Genomic DNA, 20,479 nt, shown 5'->3' with positions numbered 1-20,479 from the left:
TCTTTGTCAATCTTTTTATTGTTTTTGTTTGAGTAGGGTTTCATCCTGTCACCCAGGCTGGAGTGCAGTGGCACAGTCATGGCTCACTGCAGCCTTGACCCCCCAGGCACAAGTGATCCTCCCACCTCAGCCTCCCAACTAGCTGGGACCACAGGCATGTGCCATCACACCCAGCTAATTTTTGATTTTTTTTTGTAGAAATGAGGTCTCACTATGTTGCCCAGACTTTTGTTTGTTTATTGCAGTGAAAACAGTGAAAATTTACTGTCTTAACCAGTTCTAAGTGTACAGTTCAGTAGTGTTAAGTATATTCACATATTTGAATATAAATTCACAGATGGCCAGAACTCTTCTCAGCTTGCAGATCTGAAACTCTATCCCTATTAAAATAACTCTCCATTCTCCCCTCCCTACAGCTCTAGGCAGTCACCTTTCTACTTTCTGTTTCTATGAATTTGACTACTCTAAATACTTCATATATGTAGAACCATACAGTATTTGTCTTTTTGGGACTGGCTTATTTCACTTAGCATAATGTCCTCAAGGGTTATCCACATTGCAGCATATGACAGGATTTCCTTTATTTTTAAGACTGAATAATATTCTGTTGTATGTGTTTATGTTACATTTTGTATTAGGGTTTGGAAAGATGAGAAAAAGATAAGAATGTAGGATAGGTACTTTGGGACCAAAAGGTTGGGGGTTTCATTCTCTCCATCTCAGACAGTGGTTTTTTTGAGACCAAGTTTCGTTCTTGTCGCCCAGGCTGGAGTGCAGTGGCAGTCTTGGCTCACTGCGACCTCCGTCTCTCAGGTTCAAAGATTCTCCTGCCTCACCCTCCCGAGTAGCTGGGATTACAGGCGTGTGCCATCACACCTGGCTAATTTTGTATTTTTAGTAGAGACGGGGTTTCACCATGTCAGCCAAGCTGGTCTCGAACTCCTGACCTCAGGTGATCCACCCGCCTTGGCCTCCCAAAATGCTGGGATTACAGGCATGAGCTACCATGCCCGGCCTCAGTGCTTATGCCTACTGTATCTTAGCTTATTTATTTTCTGTGTTTTCTATTAATAATACATCTCTGTTCCTCAGAATGCTTTTCCTTTGCCTTCCCAGCATTATCTTCAAACTGTTAGACTGGTCTTCTTGTGAAAGACTGTCTTTTAGGATTTCTGGCATTCAATTTATGTTTTCAAGGTGGAAATAGAACAGTTGCCTTAAAAGAATTTTCAGCAGGGAACCCCAGTAGTTGACATTTTGTACGTTTTGGTTATTTCGTCGTGCAGTAGGTGCTTGTGGAACATGCCACATAGTTTTGTTACCACTCTAGTGCTTCAAGGCAGATAGGATCAGATTGAGAGATGTGTGCGACTTCTCGGGTAAAATCAGCTGTTTACCAGAGCCAGTGATTAACTTCTATCACAAAATGCCCAGGCTTGGAGTTACACTTTTTGTGTGGTTTATTCTTGGGAGCTGTGCTTAATTCACATAAAAAAGCAACTTAATTAAAATTAGCCCGTAGAATTCCATTAATTGTGATGATTGTGATGAGAAGTATTTTACGTGCTTTGTTTGAATTCTTTCGTTTAATCCTCCTAGCAACCCTGTGAGATAAGTTCTATTGTCCTGATTTTACAGATGAACAAACCGAGGCTGCTAGAAGTTGGTAGTGCCAGGGTGTGAAGCAGGCAGACTCCAGAGCCTCTCTCCTGCCTCTCGTGCTCTGCTCCTTCAGTAGCTGGAGGTGCCATTGCATGTTGCAGGCCAGGAGTCACAGTATACACAGACTGTCTTTTCTGTATAATGAGCAAATTGAAGTGCCAATCATTTTCAAATTCTTGGACTCTTTAGGAAAAAGACTTCCACCTGGTGGAGCACCGTGGCAGGTTGCCTCAGCGTGGGAAGTCCCATGTACTTCCGTTCAGGTGCTCAGGAATTTGGAGAGCCGGGATGGTGGAAACTTGTTCATAACAAGCCCCCAACGATGAAACCTGAAGGAGAGAAGTTGTCTGCCTCTACTTTGAAAATAAAAGGTACTGTTGTGAGAACAGTACAGAAGATGCTAGTCAGACCAGAGCCAAGCGGGTGTGAGCCCAGGAGACACTCCTGCTTCTACTGGGCATGGGTTTCATGCCTCTCTGGAACTACTCTGCTTAATACTTCTGTGATGACACTTGTGTGTGTGCTAGAAATAAATGCCACAGAAAAACATTTTATCACTTCCTAATCAAGCTATCAGTTTTATAAATTTCCCAGGGTATCTGAAAGGTTCAATGTTTTCCATCTGGTTTTTGTTTTTAAACTTCTCACAAAGGTGAAAAAATGTTTTAAAATTCCCTTAATAAATAACATGATGAATTCCCATGTACCTTCCACCTCACTTTGACATTAACTCCTGACAGTCTCATTTTATCTAAATCCTCAATGCTTTCCCCCAACCTTCCCCATTCTTACTGTTGGATTATATAGAAACAAATCCCAGGAATCAACATTTCATTCCTAAATATCTTAGACTATCTCTAAGAGATCAGGATTCTTTCCTTTTTGCAGCCTGACCATAATGCCATTTTCACATTTAAAAAGATGTTAACAGTAACTTCTTACTATCACATATTGATCTGGTTTTATGATCTAAAAAGTTTTTAATGAGCTTTTAAATTTTTATATTTATTTGTTTGCTTGTTTATTTATTTGAGATAAGAGTCTCACTCTGTCACCCAGGCTGGAGTGTAGTGGTGCAATCTTGGCACACTGTAACCTCTCCCTCTTAGGTTCAAATGATTTTCGTGCCTTAGCCTCCCAAAGAACATGCCACCATGCCCAGCTAATTTTTTAAAAATTTTTATTAGAGATGTCTTTTGCCATGTTGACCAGGTTGGTCTCGAACTCCTGACCTCAGTCTTTCCACCTGCCTTGGCCTCACAAAGTGCTGGGATTATAGGGTGAGCCACCAGACCAGACTGATGAGCTTTAATATAATTGGGAAGAAAATCAAATAGTACTTAAGGGTGTAAAGTATGTAAGTTCCCCCTCCTGCCTATTGCCTGCAATTTCATTTCCCAGAGTAACCACTGTTGTCTTTTGTGAATACTTTCAGAAATGATCTCTGCAGATTTAAGCATTTTCTTACTTTTTAAAAAAAGTAAAATGGAGTTTTCCATTTTTGAATGGAATTTTTGAAAAGTAAAATTTCCATTTTACTTTTTAAAAAAAGTAAAATGAGTTTTCCATTTTTGCCACACTTACCAGTATGTCTTGGACATCTTTCCGTGACAGTACATGTAGATTTACCCTATTTTATTTCATTACATTCATTATATAATTATGTGATAATTTGTTAAACCATTCTCCTGTTGATGAACATCTTGGTTGTTTCTACCTTTTTGTTGTTTTATTTATTTATTTTTTAATTAAAACATTTAAAAAAAATAGAGATAGGGCCTCACTATGTTTCCTGGGCTGGTCTTGAACTGTTGGGTTCAAGTGATCCTCCAGCCTCTGCCTCCAAAAGTGTTGGGATTACAGGCATGAGCCATCATGCCTGACCTTTTGTTACTTTAAACAGTGCTACAATTCTACAAATTTGTGTACATGTGAAAATGTGATAAATTCCTGGAAACAGAGTTTCTACATCAAAGGGCATATTCATTCAAAATTTTAATCAGGATTGCCAAATTATCCTCTAAGAAACTGTAATAAGGCCGGGCGTGGTGGCTCATGCCTGTAATCCCAGTACTTTGGGAGGCCAAGGTGGGTGGATCATCTGAGGTCAGGAGTTCGAGACCAGCCTGGCCAACATGAGGAAAGCCCATCTGTACAGAAATACAAAAATGAGCTGGGCGTGGTGGTGCATGCCTGTAATCCCAGCTTCTCAGGAGGCTGAGGCAGAAGAATTGCTTGAACCCGGGAGGCAGAGGTTGCAGTGAGCCGAGATCACACCACTACATTCCAGCCTGGGCAACAGAGCAAGACCCTGTCCAAAAAAAAAAAGTGCCCATTGAAATGCCCATGAAAATGCCCATTTCCCCATACATTTACTGAGCTTTATCAAACTTTTTTTTTTGGCTCACTGCAGCCACCACCTCCTGGGCTCAAGATCTGCCCACCTCAGCCTCCCAAAGTGCTGGGATTAACAGGTGTGCACCACCACGCCTGGCTAAACTTTTAATGTTTACCAGTTCCAGTAGGTGAAAGACAGTATTTATTTGTTTAAATTTGCAGTATAACTTCTTTTTTCTCAAGAGAGATCTAAGTCTTTTTTAGTCTAGGGCATTCATTGAACATTTCTCTTTATTGAACATTATACTATGCATAATGATAAATTAGCAAAGGAAACTAAAGTTGAGTAGTTATTTTAAAATTTAGATATGGGTTGAGCAATCCAAATCTGAAAATCTAAAATCAAAAACACTCCAAAATCTGAAACTTTTTGAGCACCGACATAACGTTAAAAGGAAATGCTCATTTGGAGCATTTCAGATTTTGGATTTCTGGGTTTGGGATACTCAGCCCGTAAGTATAATGCAAATATTCAAAAATCCGAAAACATCTGAAATCCAAAACATGCTTGTGTCCAAGCATTTCAGATGAGGGATACTCAGCCTGTATTTATTCTTTCCTATCAGCCTCAAAACCAACTTTAGATCCCATCATTACTGTTGAGGGACTTAGAAAACGAGCAAGTCGCAATCCTGTGGAATCTGCCATGGAATTAAAAGAGAAAAGGTCTCGAACTCAGGAGGCAAAAGACATTAGAAGAGCCCAGAAGGAGGCTGCTGGCTTTCTTGACAGGAGCACGTCTTCTACCCCTGTAAAATTCATAAGCCGAGGCCGCAGGCCAGATGTGATTCTGGAAAAAGGTGAAGTGATTGACTTTTCCTCCTTGAGCTCCTCTGACCGCACCCCGCTGACAAGCCCATCTCCTTCTCCTTCTCTGGATTTCTCTGCTCCCGGGACACCTGCCTCTCATTCTGCCACGCCTAGCTTGCTTTCAGAAGCAGATCTGATTCCAGATGTGATGCCCCCACAAGCCTTGTTTCATGGTAAGACTTTGGTTGCTTTGGTCTTTTATTTTGGGTATGGGCCGTGGTATAAATGTACAAGTTTTCACCCTGTGGGTTGTGTGCTCTGCATTTCTTCCTTCCCGTGCCTTGATGACACTGTTTTGTACTCTGCACAGATGATGATGAGATGGAAGGCGATGGAGTCATAGACCCAGGGATGGAGTACGTCCCACCCCCTGCTGGGTCAGTAGCTTCTGGGCCAGTGGTTGGGGGCAGAAAGAAGGTCAGAGGCCCTGAACAGATAAAGCAGGAGGTAGAGAGTGAGGAGGAAAAACCCGACAGGATGGATATTGACAGTGAAGACACAGATTCAAACATGTCTTTGCAAACAAGGGCTAGAGAAAAGAGGAAGCCTCAGCTGGAGAAGGACACAAAGCCGAAAGAGCCCAAGTATACTCCCGTGAGCATCTACGAGGAAAAGCTCCTGCTCAAGAGGCTGGAAGCTTGTCCTGGTGCTGTTGCCATGACTCCGGAAGCTCGGAGACTGAAGCGCAAACTGATCGTCAGACAAGCAAAAAGAGATAGGGGATTACCACTTTTTGACTTGGATCAAGTTGTTAATGCTGCTCTTCTGTTGGTTGACGGGATTTATGGAGCCAAAGAAGGAGGAGTTTCCAGACTTCCAGCTGGACAAGCCACGTACAGAACTACCTGTCAGGACTTCAGAATCCTTGACCGATACCAGGTGAATGCAAGCACTTGCTGTAAAGCTGGTGGGGGCAGGAGTGGAGGTGGGGCAGGGAGCACCAGGCATTGGACACGGTTATGCTGTGACCTTTTAAATCCTGAGTAATTTGGGAAGAGAAAAGTAAAGTGCAAGGGAAAAAAAATACAAAAATCGCTGGGCTTTATTTTTCAGAATTGTTCATTATAAGTACACTTGAATATATCTGAGTTTTTCTTTTCCTTTGGGCATTCAAACATAACCTGTAAGTTTGCTTCATCTGTCTCTCTCTCTCTGAGGATAGCTATACATCACTTATGTCATAGCTTTGACAAATTTGTTGAGACCATGACAGTGTCTCAGACACTGTGCTGCACAGGATCTGAAGGTGTGTAGACATCTGCGTAGGACAACATGAAGAAATAGCAGTCAAGGGATCAGTGTGGTATCAGTGTTGCTCAAAGGATGGTCAGTGGAACCCAAGTTTTGTGGATGCTTCTGGGAACAATTAATTCCACTTAGAACTGCCTGCATATACTCTCACACTGGGAGGAACAAGAGGCCTTATTTCCCTATATCTTCACTAGCACTCAACACTAACCAGCCTTTACGTTTTGCTAATTGGCTGGCTGTAAAGTGAAATCTTGTTTTTTATTTACATTTCTTTGGTTACAGGTGAGGCTAAATTTCCTGGTTGTTTCTTTGTGAATTGCCTGTTTGGAGTTTGCACGTTTTTCTCTCTTCTTCTCTGGAAGCTAATGGGATCTGCTCTTCATTGCTGGTGTTCTGGTATTATTCAGTGATGTGCCATATGTAGGGCTTATGTCTTTCCTTTTGCTGGACATGTGGTGTGTGGGCCCTTTCAATTCGAAACTTTCTTTCCTGAGTATGGAAAAGTCTTGATTTCCTATTTTCTATTTTTTCTGTTCTCTCATTTTAGAACTCCCCATTATTTGGATATTGGACCCTGTAGATAAAAAGTTGGCAAACTTTGTCTGTAAAGAAATAAGTATTTCTGCCAGATAGTAATTACTTTAGGATTTGCCGGCCACAGAATCTCATTCGCAACTCCTCAACTCTGCTGTTGTGATTGGAGAGCCATAGTGAATGAGTGTGGCTATGTTCCAGTAAAACTTTACTAAAATGGGCAGTGGGCTGGATTTAGCTTGTGGGCTGTAGTCTACTAAGATTCCTACTCCAGATAGATCCTCTTTTCTTTTTTCTCCTAATTCTCATCTTTCCTGGGAAGCACAGTATTAACTGGCCAAGTGGGGAGGGCCCAGGAGCCCATCAAACTGACTCTCCCTGTATTCGGTACAGTACTCCCACCCTTGGCTTCCTGTGTCCAGGATCTCCCTCTTGAGCCTCTCCAGTCTTCTGCCTGTGGAGGGAAAGATCATTTCCTAGATGTGGGCAGTATAATTACTATAGGGGTATAATTGGAGGCTTTAACGTCCTAAAGAGCCTCTTAATCATAGTCCTACCCCCAGCTCTAAGCCTGGTGCCTTGGATGACTGCACTTCCTTGAGGCTGTGTTTTCTAAATCACCCTGCTTAGCTTCACCACTGGCTTAGGTATTGACTTTCTTTGGTTGTTAAGTCATTTGCTGCTTGTTCATATGCTTTTGTTAGTCATCTATTCACTTGTTCTTTTTTTTTTTTTTTTGAGACATGGTCTCCCTCTGTCACCCAGATTGTAATGTAGTGGCACAACCACAGCTCATTGCAGCCCTGAACTCCAGGCTCAAGCAATTCTTCCACCTCAGCTTCCCAAGTAGTTGGTATAGGCACACACTACCACACTCAGCTAATTTTATTTTTATTTTTATTTTTAGTAGAGACAGGGTCTTAAACCATCTTGCCCAGACTGGTCTCGAACTCCTGGGCTCAGGTGATCGCCTCAGCCTCCCAAAGTGCTGGGATTACAGGCATGAGCCACTGTGCCTGGCCAATATTCACCTGGTCTTTGTTCTTGTGGGCCTGTTTAGTGCCTATACTTAATTTTTTAAATTGTTTAAGATGTGTCATACAGATAGAAGGTGGCATAGAAATATGGGATAGTTTAGATATTAATAAAATAAATGCCCATGTATTCATCTTCTGGATCAAGAGTGTTGTAAACTTTCTCTTCCCCTGAGAGGAAGCCACTTTGACTTACAGTGTTAATTATTCATTTGCTTTTTAAATGTGTATGTCTCTAAAAGATATACTTTTAGTTTAAAAAAATACTGAGTAGCAAGCACAAATCTAGCTGTGTAAGGAAATTGCCACTATTAGATGAAGTTTCCTGGAGAAGATAAGCTAAATAGTCATTCTGAGTCATTGTTGTGGACTGAATTGTGTCCTCCTAAAGGATATGTTGAAGTCCCAGCCCTGGTACCTATGAATGCAACCTTATCTGGAAATAGGCCCTTTGCAGATATAATTAGCCAAGACCACCAAAGATTGCTGGCAGCACCAGGAGCTAAGAGAAAGGCACGGAACAAATTCTCCCCTAGTGCATACCCAAGAGAGCATAGCCCTGCCCACACTGTGACTTCTGACATTTGGCCTCTGGAACTGAGACAATAAATTCCTGTTTTAAGCCACCCAGTTTGTGGTGCTTTGTTCCTATAGCCCCAGGAAACTAATACTTACAGAGATGTTCTGGCTTCAGCTTCCATGAACCCCTTCTGGGGATGTCACTGGCCAAGGTCACTAGGGAGTCCTGGGAAACATGAGGCTCACCATAGTGTATGCATCAGCCAGGGCTGTGATGTATACCAGAGATACGGCAGGAATCTGGGCAGAGGAAGTGGGATCCTCCGTATTTCCTGCCTGAGCTGACAGCTTTCTTCCAGTTTGCAGATGGTCAAAGCAGTTATTTGTGGAGTGAGCATCATCAGCTGATCCTTGGGGTGGGCATGGGTGGTGTACAGGAGGCTCACCCATACGTGGTGAAGACAAGCTGAGCGTAGATAAGATTCTGGGCCATGACGCCATAGGGTTAAAAGATGGTCAGTGGCAGCAAGGACTTAAGTATGATAGCCTCAGTATATATTAGAAATACCAAAATTGTTAGAAATAGATAATCGGTGCTGCGAAGAAAAGTCAGCACAGGGACAAAAGATCTCTCAGCAAGCCATCTTTACTTTCTGTAGAAAGGGTGCTCAATCGCAGATAGAACAAAAGCAAGAGCACACTTGAACAAAGGAAAAGCAGACATGTTTATCCCTTAACGCATTTGGGTCGTCCTTACTGCTGTGTCTTGCATCCAATGGCTGGAGCAGGACCTCACAATCTTAAACTGATACCCGATTTGCTAATAGCCTAAAACTTTCCTAAATAGGTAAGTGCAGGGAAGAACAAAGAATTTGCTTACAAAAGGTTTAAGGAAGCAATAACATTTCCAAATAAGGAAGGGACATGGACTGTGGGCTGGAACGTGCCGGTGAGCATGTCCAGCGGTTACATAGGATAGGTCTTAACGAAGAGTTATTAGCACAAGGCAAGGAGGCTTGAAGAAAGCTAGTCTTTAAAAGAAACTATTATTTCTAACACTTAGGATTTATTCTTTAACAAGAAGGAAAACTTTGAAGAGGAAACTTTCTACATTCTACAGTATGTCTGCCCATGGGTCACACTTGTTCACTCTTTGTTGTGAAACTCAGCAGGGGTGCTGGGATCTCCTCTCACTAGAGATTCTTTTGCCATCCTCTGTATTTGATCTCCTGTTTCCTGTGGCCCATCTTTACCTTGTTATAGGTTTATTCCCTTGTTCTTAATGGCTTCCAGAGAAAAGCTGCATGGGGAGTAAAATTTGGGACCTACATGCTGAAAATACCCTGATTAAATGAGGTTGAACCTGGAATTCCATACGCAGCCACATTGTCTAGGTGAGACCTCTGTTGAGGACCACTGCACTTCCTTTAGGTCTTTCCTTTGAATCTAGTCAGAGTCCCGGGGAAGAATCTTCTGGGCTCAGGATGCTGGTTGCCAAGTGGGGGAAGAGGGACCTTAGCATTCAGCTTGTCAGGTACTCACCCCTCTGCCCTCCATCTGGAGCCCCTGTTAGGCCTTCTCTAGAGATCAGACCTCCTGGCTTCTGGGGGAGGGCGGCCACCCAGTAAAGAGGGAGTAGAGGGATCTGGGGATTATACTGCTTTCCACATGGCGTTTGCCTGCTCCTTATTTATTCTGTTGTCGCATTTGGTCCCAGTTCCAGAGGAATCTGCTGCCGCCGCCTAGATTTTAGCAGGTTCTGCAGTATAGATTGGGTTAGTTCTCATTTAACTTACCCAAAGCCACTTCGGGATTTTGGTTTAAATCAGTTACTATTTGTCCATCTGCTTACCAGTTACTGTTCTAATTAAGTCAGCTTCTGTAGTTTCAGTGGGATTTCGGGAAGTAGAAAAGGTTTATATGCTTGTGTTTTAACCTGGTCTTGGAATTTTAGTATAAATTTTAATGTATTTACACAGGGGGTGGCTATAAATGCATTTATTCAATCCATACTCTTGTTTTATATTTATTCTTTGAATATATTCATAGCTCTAAATTTCTCAATAAGTACTGCTTTAGCTGTGATTCTTGACTTTTGAAATGATGTGATTTTATTTCCAATCAGTACTTGGCATTTTGTAATTTTTCTCATTATTTCCTCTTTAACCCAAAGGTTAGTTAGTTCTGTTTTTTAGTTTTCAGATACATGAGAATTTTAAGCTATGTTTTGGTAATTGATTTGATTTCTAATGTTGTATTATGATCAGAGAAAATAGTCTATGTGATGTTGATTCTGTACCATAAAGAAAGTTATACATTCTATTTTTATTCTTTTTACAGGTCCTAACTTAAGATACATTTATTTTTCCTTATTCTTTTTTTTAAATATCATGTGGTTGTCCCCCCAAACAAAAAAGTACATTTTCATGCATTCATCTCTTTTTTCTTTTGTGTTGCTTATTTAAATGACATAAATCTTTACTAAATTATTCACTCATCCCATTGTTTCTTTCTAGATTAATTTCTTGCTGGACTGCTTTCTGTAACAGTTCTTTAAAAATATGGGCTTTTTGAGGTTAATTTTGAAAACTTATATGACTAAGAATATCTTCATTTCACTTTTTCATTTAAATGATAGCAGTCATATAAAATTGTTACTTTGTTTTTTCCATTGATATTTTGAAATTATGACTTCATTATCATCTTACATACAGTGTCACTCCTGAGAACCCTGGTACTGATAAGAAATAGACATTTTTGACTGGGCGCAGTGGCTCATGCCTGTAATCCCAGCACTTTGGGAGGCCGAGGCAGGCAGATCACTTGAGGCCAGGAATTTGAAACCAGCCTGGAGAACATGGTGAAACCCCGTCTCTACTAAAAATAAAAAAATTAGCCAGGCCTGGTGGTGCATGCGTATAATCCCAGCTGCTTGGGAGGCTGAGGCTTGAGAATCATTTGAACCAGGGAGGCGAAGGTTGCAGCGAGCCGAGATCATGCCACTGCACTCCAGCCTGGGTGATAGGGCGAGACTCTCTCTCAAAAAAAAATTTTTTTTTGTTTCTTATCAATTAAGTGGCCTCCTTGTTTTATTCTCTCATCACCTAAAACTTTCAAAATTTTCTCTTTGTTTTTGATCTTTAATTAGTGCATGTTAAGGGTCTTTTATTTTCTCTTTTTAAAGCTTTATTTTCTTTTTTCTATTTTTTTATTTTCCAGCACATCCAAAATGCAGAAATTGTGTTTGTTTTCATTTGTCTTACTTGACAACTCTGTTCTTTTGGTCAGAGCTATTTTACATGCTTCTTGGCATTTATCCTGCTTGGTGTTCGCTGAGCTTCCTGAATGTGTGGTTTGGTGTCTGACATTAAATTGGGGGTATTCTCAGTCATTATTGCTTCAAATATTTCTTCTATTCCTTTCTGTCTTCTAGTGTTCCCATTGTGTGTTTATTACACCTTTCGTAGTTTTCCACAGTTCTAGGATAGTCTGTTTTGTTCTTTTTTTAATCTTGTTTGTCTTTGCTTTTCAGTTTTGGAAGTTTTTACTGACAAATCCTCAAGTTTAGAGATTCTTTACTCACCTATGTCAGTCTACAAATGAGCCCATCATCAAAGGCAACCTTCATTTTGGTTAGTGTTTTTTATCTCTAGCATTTCTTTTTGATTCATTTTCAGAGTTTTCATCTCTTTGTTTTAATTGCCCATCTGTTCTTGCAGGTTGTATACTGTGTCCATTAAGCCCTTAACATATTAAATATATTATAGGCATACCTTGTTTTATTCACATTGCTGTATTGTACTTCACAGATACTGCATTTTGTACAAATGGGAGGTTTGTGACAATCTTATGTCGAGCAAGTGTGTTGGCACCATTTTTCTAGTAGTGTGTGCTTACTTTGTGTCTCTGTGTCTCACGTTTTGGTAGTTTTTGCATTATTTCCAACTTTTTTCATTATTATTGTATCTTTTATGGTGATCTGTGATCAGTGATCTTTGATGTTACTTATTGTAATTGTTTTGGGGCACCATGAACCACACCCATATGAGATAATGAACTTAATTGGTAAATGTGTGTTTTCTGACTGTTCCACTAACCAGCTGTTCCCCATGTTTCCCCCTCTCCTTGGGGCTCCCTATTCCCTGAGACAAAAATATTGGAATTAGGTCAGTTAACCCTACAATGGCCTCTAAGTGTTCAAGTAAAAGGAAGAGTTATACTTCTCTCACTTTAAATAAAAAACTAGAAATGATTAAGTTTAGTGAGGAAAGCATTTCAAAAGCAGAGATAGGCCGAAAACTAGGCCTCTTGTCCCAAACAATTAGCCAAGGTGTGAATGCAAAGGAAAAGTTCTTGAAGGTCATTAAAGGTGCTACTCCAGTGAGTGCACAACTGATAAAAAATCGAAGTAGCCTTATTGCTGATATGGAGAGAGTTTGAGTGGTCTGGATAGAAGATCAAACCAGCCACAATATTCCCTTAAGCTAAAGCCTAATCCAGAGTAAGGTTTAATTCTGTAAACTCTTTAATTCCATAAAGGCTTAGAGAAGGGAGGAATCTACAGAAGAAAAGTTGGAAGCTAGCAGAGGTTGGTTCATGAGGTTTAGGAAAGAAGTCGACTCTATAACACAAAAGAGTGCAAGATAAAGCAGCAATTGCTAATGTAGAAGCAGCAACACGTTATCTAGAAGACCTAGCTAAGATCATTGATGGAAGTGGCTGCACTAAGCAAGATGTTCACTGTAGATGAAACAGCCTTCTATTTGAAGAAGATGCCACCTAGGACTTTCATAGTTAGAGAGAAGTCAGTGCCTAGCTTCAGAGCTTCAAAGGACAAGCCAACTGTCTTGTTAGGGGCTAATGCAACTGGTGACTTTCAGTTGGAGCCAATGATCATTTACTCTTCCAAAAATCTTAGGGCCCTTATAAATTATCCTGAATCTACCCTGGCTGTGCTCTATAAATACAGCAACAAAGCTTGGATGACAGCATATCTGTTTACAGCATGGTTTACTGAATATTCTAAGCCCACTATTGAAAGCTACTACTCAGAGAAAAAGACTATTTTCAAACAATTACTGTTCATTGTCAATCTACCTGGTTACCCAAGAGTTCTGATGGAGAGGTTTGTTCTGATGGAGAGGTTTAAGATTAGTATTATTTTCATGCTTGCTAAAACAACATCCATTCTGTAACCCGTGGATCAAGGAGTAATTTTGACTTTAAAGTCTTATCATTTAAGATGTTTTGTAAGGCCATAGCTATTATAGATAGTGATTTCTCTGATGGATCTGGGCAAAGACACTGAAACCTTCTGGAAAGGATTCACCATTCTAGATGCCATTAAAACATTTGTGATTCATGGGAGGAGTCAAAATTTCAGCATTCACAGGAGTTTGGAAGAAGTTGATTCCAAGCCTCATGGATGACTTTTGAGGGGTTCAAGACTTCAGTGGAAGAAGTCACTGTGGATGTAGTGGAAAGAGCAAGAGAACTAGAATTAGAAGTAGAGCCTAAAGATGTGACCGATAAATGTCGTGATAAAACTTGAATGCATAAGGGTTGCTTCTTATGAATGAGCAAAGAAAGTGGTTTTTTGAGATGCTGTCTACTCCTGGGAAAGATGCTCTGAACATTGTTGAAATTTCACAACAAAAGATTTAGAATATTGCATAAACTTAGTTGATAAGTTAATGGCACAGTTTGACTCAAATTTTGAAAGAAGTTATGTTGTGGGTGAAATGCTATCAAGCAGCATCACATGGCTGGGTGCAGTGGCTCATGCCTGTAATCCCAGCACTTTGGGAGGCCGAGGCGGGCGCATCACCTGAGGTTAGGAGTTTGAGACCAGCCTGGCCAACATGGTGAAACCCTGTCTCTACTAAAAATACAAAAATTAGCCAGGCATGGTGGTGTACACCTGTAGTGTGTAAGGTGGTGTTCACATCTTTTGTAAAAGGAAGAGCAGGTTAATGTGGCATACTTCATTGTCTTGTTTTAAGAAATTACCCCAGCCATCCCAACCTTCAGCAGCCACCACCACACTGATCAGTTGGCAACCATCAATATTGAGGCAAGAGCCTCTTACCAGTAAAATGATTGACTCACTGAAGGCTCAGATGATCGTTGGCATTTTTTAGCAATGAAGTATTTAAAATTAAGTCATACTATTTTTTTTTAGACATAATGCTGTTGCACACAACAATATAGTGTCCACTTTTTTTTTTTTTTTTGAGATAGAGTCTCACTCTGTCACCCAGGCTGGAGTGTAGTGGCATGATCTTGGCTGACTGCAGCCTCCACCTCCTGGGTTCAAGTGATTCTTCTGCCTCAGCCTCCCAAGTAGCTGGGACTACAGGTGTGTGCCACCAAGCCCAGCTAATTTTTGTATTTTTAGTAGAGACAGTATATCACCGTATTGGCCAGGCTGGTCTCGAACTCCTGACCTCGTAATCCACCTGCCTCGGCCTACCAAAGTGCTGGGTTACAGGCATGAGCTACCACACCTGGCCAACTTTTTTTTTTTTTTTTTTTTTTTTTGAGACAGGGTCTCACTGTCACCCAGGCTGGAGTGTAGTGGCACAATCATGGCTCACTGTAGCTGTCAGTTGACTTCCTGGACTCATGCAGTCCTCCCACTTCAGCCTCCCAGTGTGCTGGGATTACAGGCATGAGCCACCACACCTGGCCTTAAACATAATTTTTATATGCACTAGGACACCAAAAATTTGTACAGCTTGCTTTATTATGACATTCACTTTATTGCAGTGATCTGACATGGATCCTGCAATGTCTCTGAGGTATGCCTATATTTTAAATTCCCAGTCCAGTAGTTGTAACATCTTTGCCATATCTCAGTCTGGTTCTGATGTTTGTTCTGTTTCTTCAAGCTGTGCTTTTTTGCCTTTAGTATACCTTGTAATTTTTTGTTGAAAGCGGAAGATGATGTTCTGGGTAAGAGGAGCTGTGATAAGTAGGCTGTTGGAAATGTGGGAGGTGTGGGCAGGGAAAGCCCTCTATAGCTCTGTGAGTAGTTCTCAGTCTTTTTTGAGCCTGTGCTCTGGGCTGGGAACCAAAAGTGCTTCTCAGTTTCCTCCCCAGTCAGCTGGGACAGGATGGCTAGAGGGTATGAAGTTAGGTATTTCTCTTCCTCCAGGTGAGTTAGGCTCTGATTAAATCCCAATAGGTTAGGCTCTGATAAAAATAACTTCTTCTGAGGGCATGTGTTTACTAAGGACACAATGCTGTGTTTTATTTTAAGATGTTTCCTTTTCCCCTCCTCCAGCTGGAATCAAGAGGGGAGTTTTCTTTGAAATTCACTGTGAGAACCTGGTCCAACTTCTGGAGGTAAACCTTGTGGAGTAGAGTTTTATCCTTAGACTTGAGCCTTCAGCAGTTCTTCAGTTCTTCAGGGCTTTTCCCCCTGGATGCTGGTTCCCACAGAGGCTCTGCTCCCGTGTGCTGTCATTCTCTTACTCTCCAAATTTGAGGGCAGTGGTTTGCCTTGTTATCTCATGTCTTTTACGGATCTACAAGAGTTTTTGATTTTTCAGTTTGTTCAGTGGTTTACCTGTTAGACTGGAGGAATGACTTCTAAGCTTCTTACCTGCCAGACTGGAAACCAGAAGTCCTTGGATATGCTGCTGTGATCTGGGAAATTCCCCATTATTGCTTCTTTAAGTATGTTCCTCCTTTATCTTTTCCTCTTCTGGACTCTGAATATGGATGTTAACACCATTACTTCTTTTTTTTTTTTTTTTTTTTGTCTTTTCTTTTGCTTCTTTAACGAAATCCTTAACCAGTCCCTGACATCATTTGTCGAGTGCTTTATTTCAGTGATCATGTGTTTAATATCTGGTAATGAATAAGAGATGCTTCATAACTAGTCATTCCAGCTTCCAGGCTCCTCCATTACCTTGGAGGCTATTTCTTATGCTTTTTCTTCCATAACAGCTTTATTAAGATACAGTTCATATACCTTACAATTCACCTATTTAAAGTGTACAATTCACAGGTTCCTAATATATTCACAGAGTTGAACCATAATCAATTTTAGAACATTTTGTTAACCCAGAAAGAAGCCCTGAACCCTTTAGCTGTTACTACCCAAAACTCCCTATTCCTGCTGCCCATGAATTGACTTCTGCCTCTGTAGATTTACGTACTCTGGACATTTCACATAAATGGAGTCATATGTGGCCTTTGGTGAACACTTTCTTTCACTTAGCATAATGTTTTCAAGATTCATCCATATTGTAACATGTATTAGTATTCCTAAATATGGCTTAATATTCCATTGTATGGATAGACCACATTTGGTTTATCCATTCATCAGTTGATGGACTTTTGGGTTGTTTCTACCTTTTGACTATGAACATAAATACTGCTTTAAACATATGTATACAAGTTTTTGTGTGGACACACGTTTTTATTTCTCTGGGTGTAGATCTAGGAGTGGAATTGCTGGGTCAAATGTGACTCTATATTTAACTTTTTGAAGAATTGCTAGACTGTCTTCCAAAGTGGCTGTGCCGTTTTACATTCCCACCGAGCAGGGTGTGAAGATTCTGATTTCGCCATACATCCTTGCCATATTGTTGTTGTCTTTTTTATTATAGCCATCCTAGTGAGTGTGAAGTGTAGTATCTCATTGCAGTTGTGATTTGCATTTCTTTGATGACTGTTATACTTTAAAATTCTTGTCTGTTTGGTAAATTAAGTGTGCCTTTTCCTGTAATAGCTTGTTTAGTTTGTTATCCTTTTGTTTTCTTGCACCTTTTTTTTTTTTTTTTTGAGGTGGATTTTTACTGTTGTTGCCCAGGCTGGAGTACAGTGATGTGATCTCGACTTACTGCAACCTCTGCCTCCTGGGTTCAAGCAGTTCTGCCTCAGTCACCCAAGTAGCTGGAATTACAGGCGCCCGCCACCACACCCAGCTAATTTTTGTATTTTTATTAGAGACAGGGTTTCATCATGTTGGTCAGGCTGGTCTCGAACTCCTGACCTCAGGTGATCCACTCACCTCAGCCTCCCAGAGTGCTGGGATTACAGGCATGAGCCACAGCACCTGGTGATTTTCTTGCACTTTTGATTTACAGGTCTTGATTTTTTTTTTCCTCTGTGAGCTCATACCCCCTTAGTGTTTTCAGCACCTTTGCTGGCAGTTTACACCTGGGGGAGAGAGCAAAAGCCTGGTTCCTAGCTTTTGACCCTGTCAGCAAGTTTAGTAGAATGGGAGGTTCTGGGCAAAACCACTTCTCATCCTCTCTTTCTCCCACAATCAGCCACCGTCTTCTCTCAGGGAACCTCCCGGGACCTCTCGCCCAGGTGCTGCTTTTGATCTCCCCCTGGTGTTGCTTCCTAGGACTGTGGGATGCTCAGGGGCTGCCCAGAGTGGTGTCCACCCTCCACCCAGGAAGGCTCTAGTGCCGCTCTGGTGTTACCTTCCAGCTGATACGTAGCTGGCAAAGTTGATTGGCAGTGATCCACCTCTCCCAGAGAAGTGCTTGGGGGAGGACATGGCTTAACCAAGCAGCCCCTGACCCATCTGTGGGGCACAGCCTTTTTCTGCCCTCTCTACTCTGCTGCCTCACTTGTACCCAGCCACCCATCACCTCCCCGGGCTTTCTCCCAGCCTTGTGTTTTGCCTTCCCTCTCATGTCTGGAGCGTCTCTCAGATGGGCTTGGAAGGGGACCAAGCAGCCCACCTAGCTCTCCATTTTGTTGAGAACTAGAAGTTTAAAGAAATTCATTTAACATTTTTTCACACTTATTTGACATTGGGATGCTTTTTTTCCCCACACTTTGCCATTCAGCAAATGTAAGTCAAGTACGTAACATACGCCAAGAGCCGTAACATGGGTCAAACCTGTAATCCCAGCACTTTGGGAGGCCAAGGCAAGCAGGTCACTTGAGCTCAGGAGTTTGAGACCAGCCTGGGCAACATGAGGAAACCTTGTCTCTACCAAAAAAACACAAAAATTAGCCAGGTGTGGTGACGTGTGCTACTCAGGAGGCTGAGGTGGGAGGATCGCTTGAGCCTAGGAGGTCAAGGCTGTAGTGAGCCATGATCATGCCACTGCACTCCAGCCTGAGCAACTGAGTGAGACTGTCTCAAAAAAAAAAAAAAAAAAAAAAAAAAAAAAAGCGGGGTGTAGTGGCTCACGCCTGTAATCCCCTCACTTTGGGAGACTGAGGTGGGCAGATCATGATGTCAGGAGTTCAAGACCAGCCTGGCCAACATAATGAAACCCCGTCTCTACTAAAAATACAAAAATTAGCCAGGCTTAGTGGTATGTGCCTGTAGTCCCAGCGGTTCAGGAGACTGAGGCAGGAGAATCGCTTGAATCCGGGAGGTGGAGGTTGCAGTGAGCTGAGATGATGCCACTACATTCTAGCTTGGGCAACAGAGTGAGACTTCATCTCAAAAAAAAAACAAAACACAAAAAGTGCCAAGTGCTATTCTAGCAGGGGCTCTGCTGTGAACTAAGACAGAGTAGGTCCCTGTCCTTAGGCAGGGGACATCCTTGAGCAGGGAGCTGACATTAACTAGCTCGCCAGGCAAATAAAATTACATCATGCAGAGTGAATGCGGGGACAGTGGAGGAGTAGCGGGCAGGAGCACTGCTCTATGGGGGTTCAGGACAGCCTCTCTGAGGAGGCAGCACTTGAACTAAGTCCACAAGGAGGAGCCAGGGTGATGAAGGGTCAGGGTGGAAGGCCCAGGCGGAGGCCCTGAAGCAGGAGTTAGATTGGTGTATGTGGCTGGAACCTATTGATGGCAGAGGGAACAGGTTGGTGGCTGATGAGGCCACTGGGGTGACAGGGGCCAGATCCTGCAGGATCCTGCAGGTCATAAGTAAGGAGTTTGAACTGCATTCTGAACATGTGGTAGGAAGCCATGTCGGAGTTTTGCTCAAGAGAAGTGAATTTGTGTTTTTAGAAGGCTCTGGCCTCTGTGTCGAGAGTGGATAGTATGGGTGTAAGAGTGGGAGCAGAGAGACCAATGGGAGGCGTTGGATCCAAGCAGCATTGGGAGTGGTTTACACTAGAGTGGGAAGAAGTTAGGGGGCTGTCTAACTTGGATGGAGCTCCCCAGAACTTACCTTGAGACATTAACCAGATAATGAGAGTATTCTGTGCAGTAAGTAGTTCAGTGGCTGGTGTTTCAGTTATCTGTTGCTGCATTATAAACCACTCCAAAACTTAGCGGCTTTTGATACCTGTATCTTTTTTCTGATCCTGTGGATTGACTGGGTACTACTGGGTGGTTCTTTACTTAGTAGGCTGAAGGCTGGGGTCACTCGTGCTGCATTAACCTGGGAGCTAGTTTGGGATTGGAATGACCAGGAGAACCTCTCTTCCTCCAGAGTCCATCTCCCTGTGGCCTCTAGTCATTAACTGGTCTAGCTGGACTCCAGGAGGAAGAAAGTGGAACCAAGCCACCAGTTGTCTTAAGACCTAGACTCAAAAGTCCCAGAAAGTTATTTCTGCTACTTTCTGATTGGTCAGAGCCATTCACAAGGTCCACCCAGCTTCAGGAGGAGGGGAAATTTATCCTGCCTTTTGGTATGAGGAGCCACTTACACCCGTAGGGATGGAGGAATTGTTAGTGGCTGTATTTAGAAATTACATACCACACTTTTCAGTTTTACCTTGAAACTGACTTTACACCTTGGAAGAATTCAAAGTTGGCCTTTGAAAATTTTGGTGTCTAGTTTGGGAAGGTATGAAAGCAAATTATAATGGAAGGAATCTTGCTCTTTTCTTTTCACAAAGTTATTTTCTAGGTTAACAGCAAACTGATTCTACAAAAACAACTCAGGTTTTTAAACTTAATCCAACGCTTCGCAAACAACTTTATAAATGTGCCTTTTAATCTTCCATCTGATTTCTTCACTATAAAGCCCTAATTGCACATGTTCTGTTAGTACATGACTGAGAGCCCTGGAGCGGCAGTCACTGAAGAACAACATATTTCCAGTCCAGCTCTTGGGATTTGAAAGGAAATACATAAAATCCACCAAGTCTGTTAGAATACCTTCCTAGGGAACAGAGACCTCTTCCTCACTGAACCCCTGATAGGACCTCTGTGCTACTGAAATTTATTTTAGGGATGATATTCTACATCACTCCCATTTTTGTCGAATATATTCACTAGAAAAGAGATTATGTTAGTCTGTTTTCACACTGCTGATAAAGACATAACCTGAGATTAGGAAGAAAAAGAAGTTTAATTGGACTTAGAGTCCCACCTGGCTAGGGAGGCCTCA

At 41.9% G+C, this 20,479-nt stretch overlaps 1 protein-coding gene across 1 annotated transcript in view; it reads left to right on the top strand.

Annotated features, from left to right (window-relative positions):
• Positions 1-20,479, top strand: part of KAT14 (lysine acetyltransferase 14) — a 45,184-nt gene that overhangs the window by 14,804 nt on the left and 9,901 nt on the right. The window contains exons 4-6 of the mRNA XM_010381487.2: positions 1,852-2,033; positions 4,626-5,042; positions 5,180-5,748. Coding sequence (XP_010379789.2) covers positions 1,852-2,033; positions 4,626-5,042; positions 5,180-5,748 — 1,168 coding nt within the window. The remainder of the gene's footprint in view (positions 1-1,851; positions 2,034-4,625; positions 5,043-5,179; positions 5,749-20,479) is intronic.

This window comes from Rhinopithecus roxellana, chromosome 13 (genome assembly GCF_007565055.1).
Source record: "Rhinopithecus roxellana isolate Shanxi Qingling chromosome 13, ASM756505v1, whole genome shotgun sequence".
Taxonomy (NCBI): domain Eukaryota; kingdom Metazoa; phylum Chordata; class Mammalia; order Primates; family Cercopithecidae; genus Rhinopithecus; species Rhinopithecus roxellana.
Note: the sequence above shows the minus strand (reverse complement) of the source record. Positions and strands in the feature narration are given on the sequence as shown.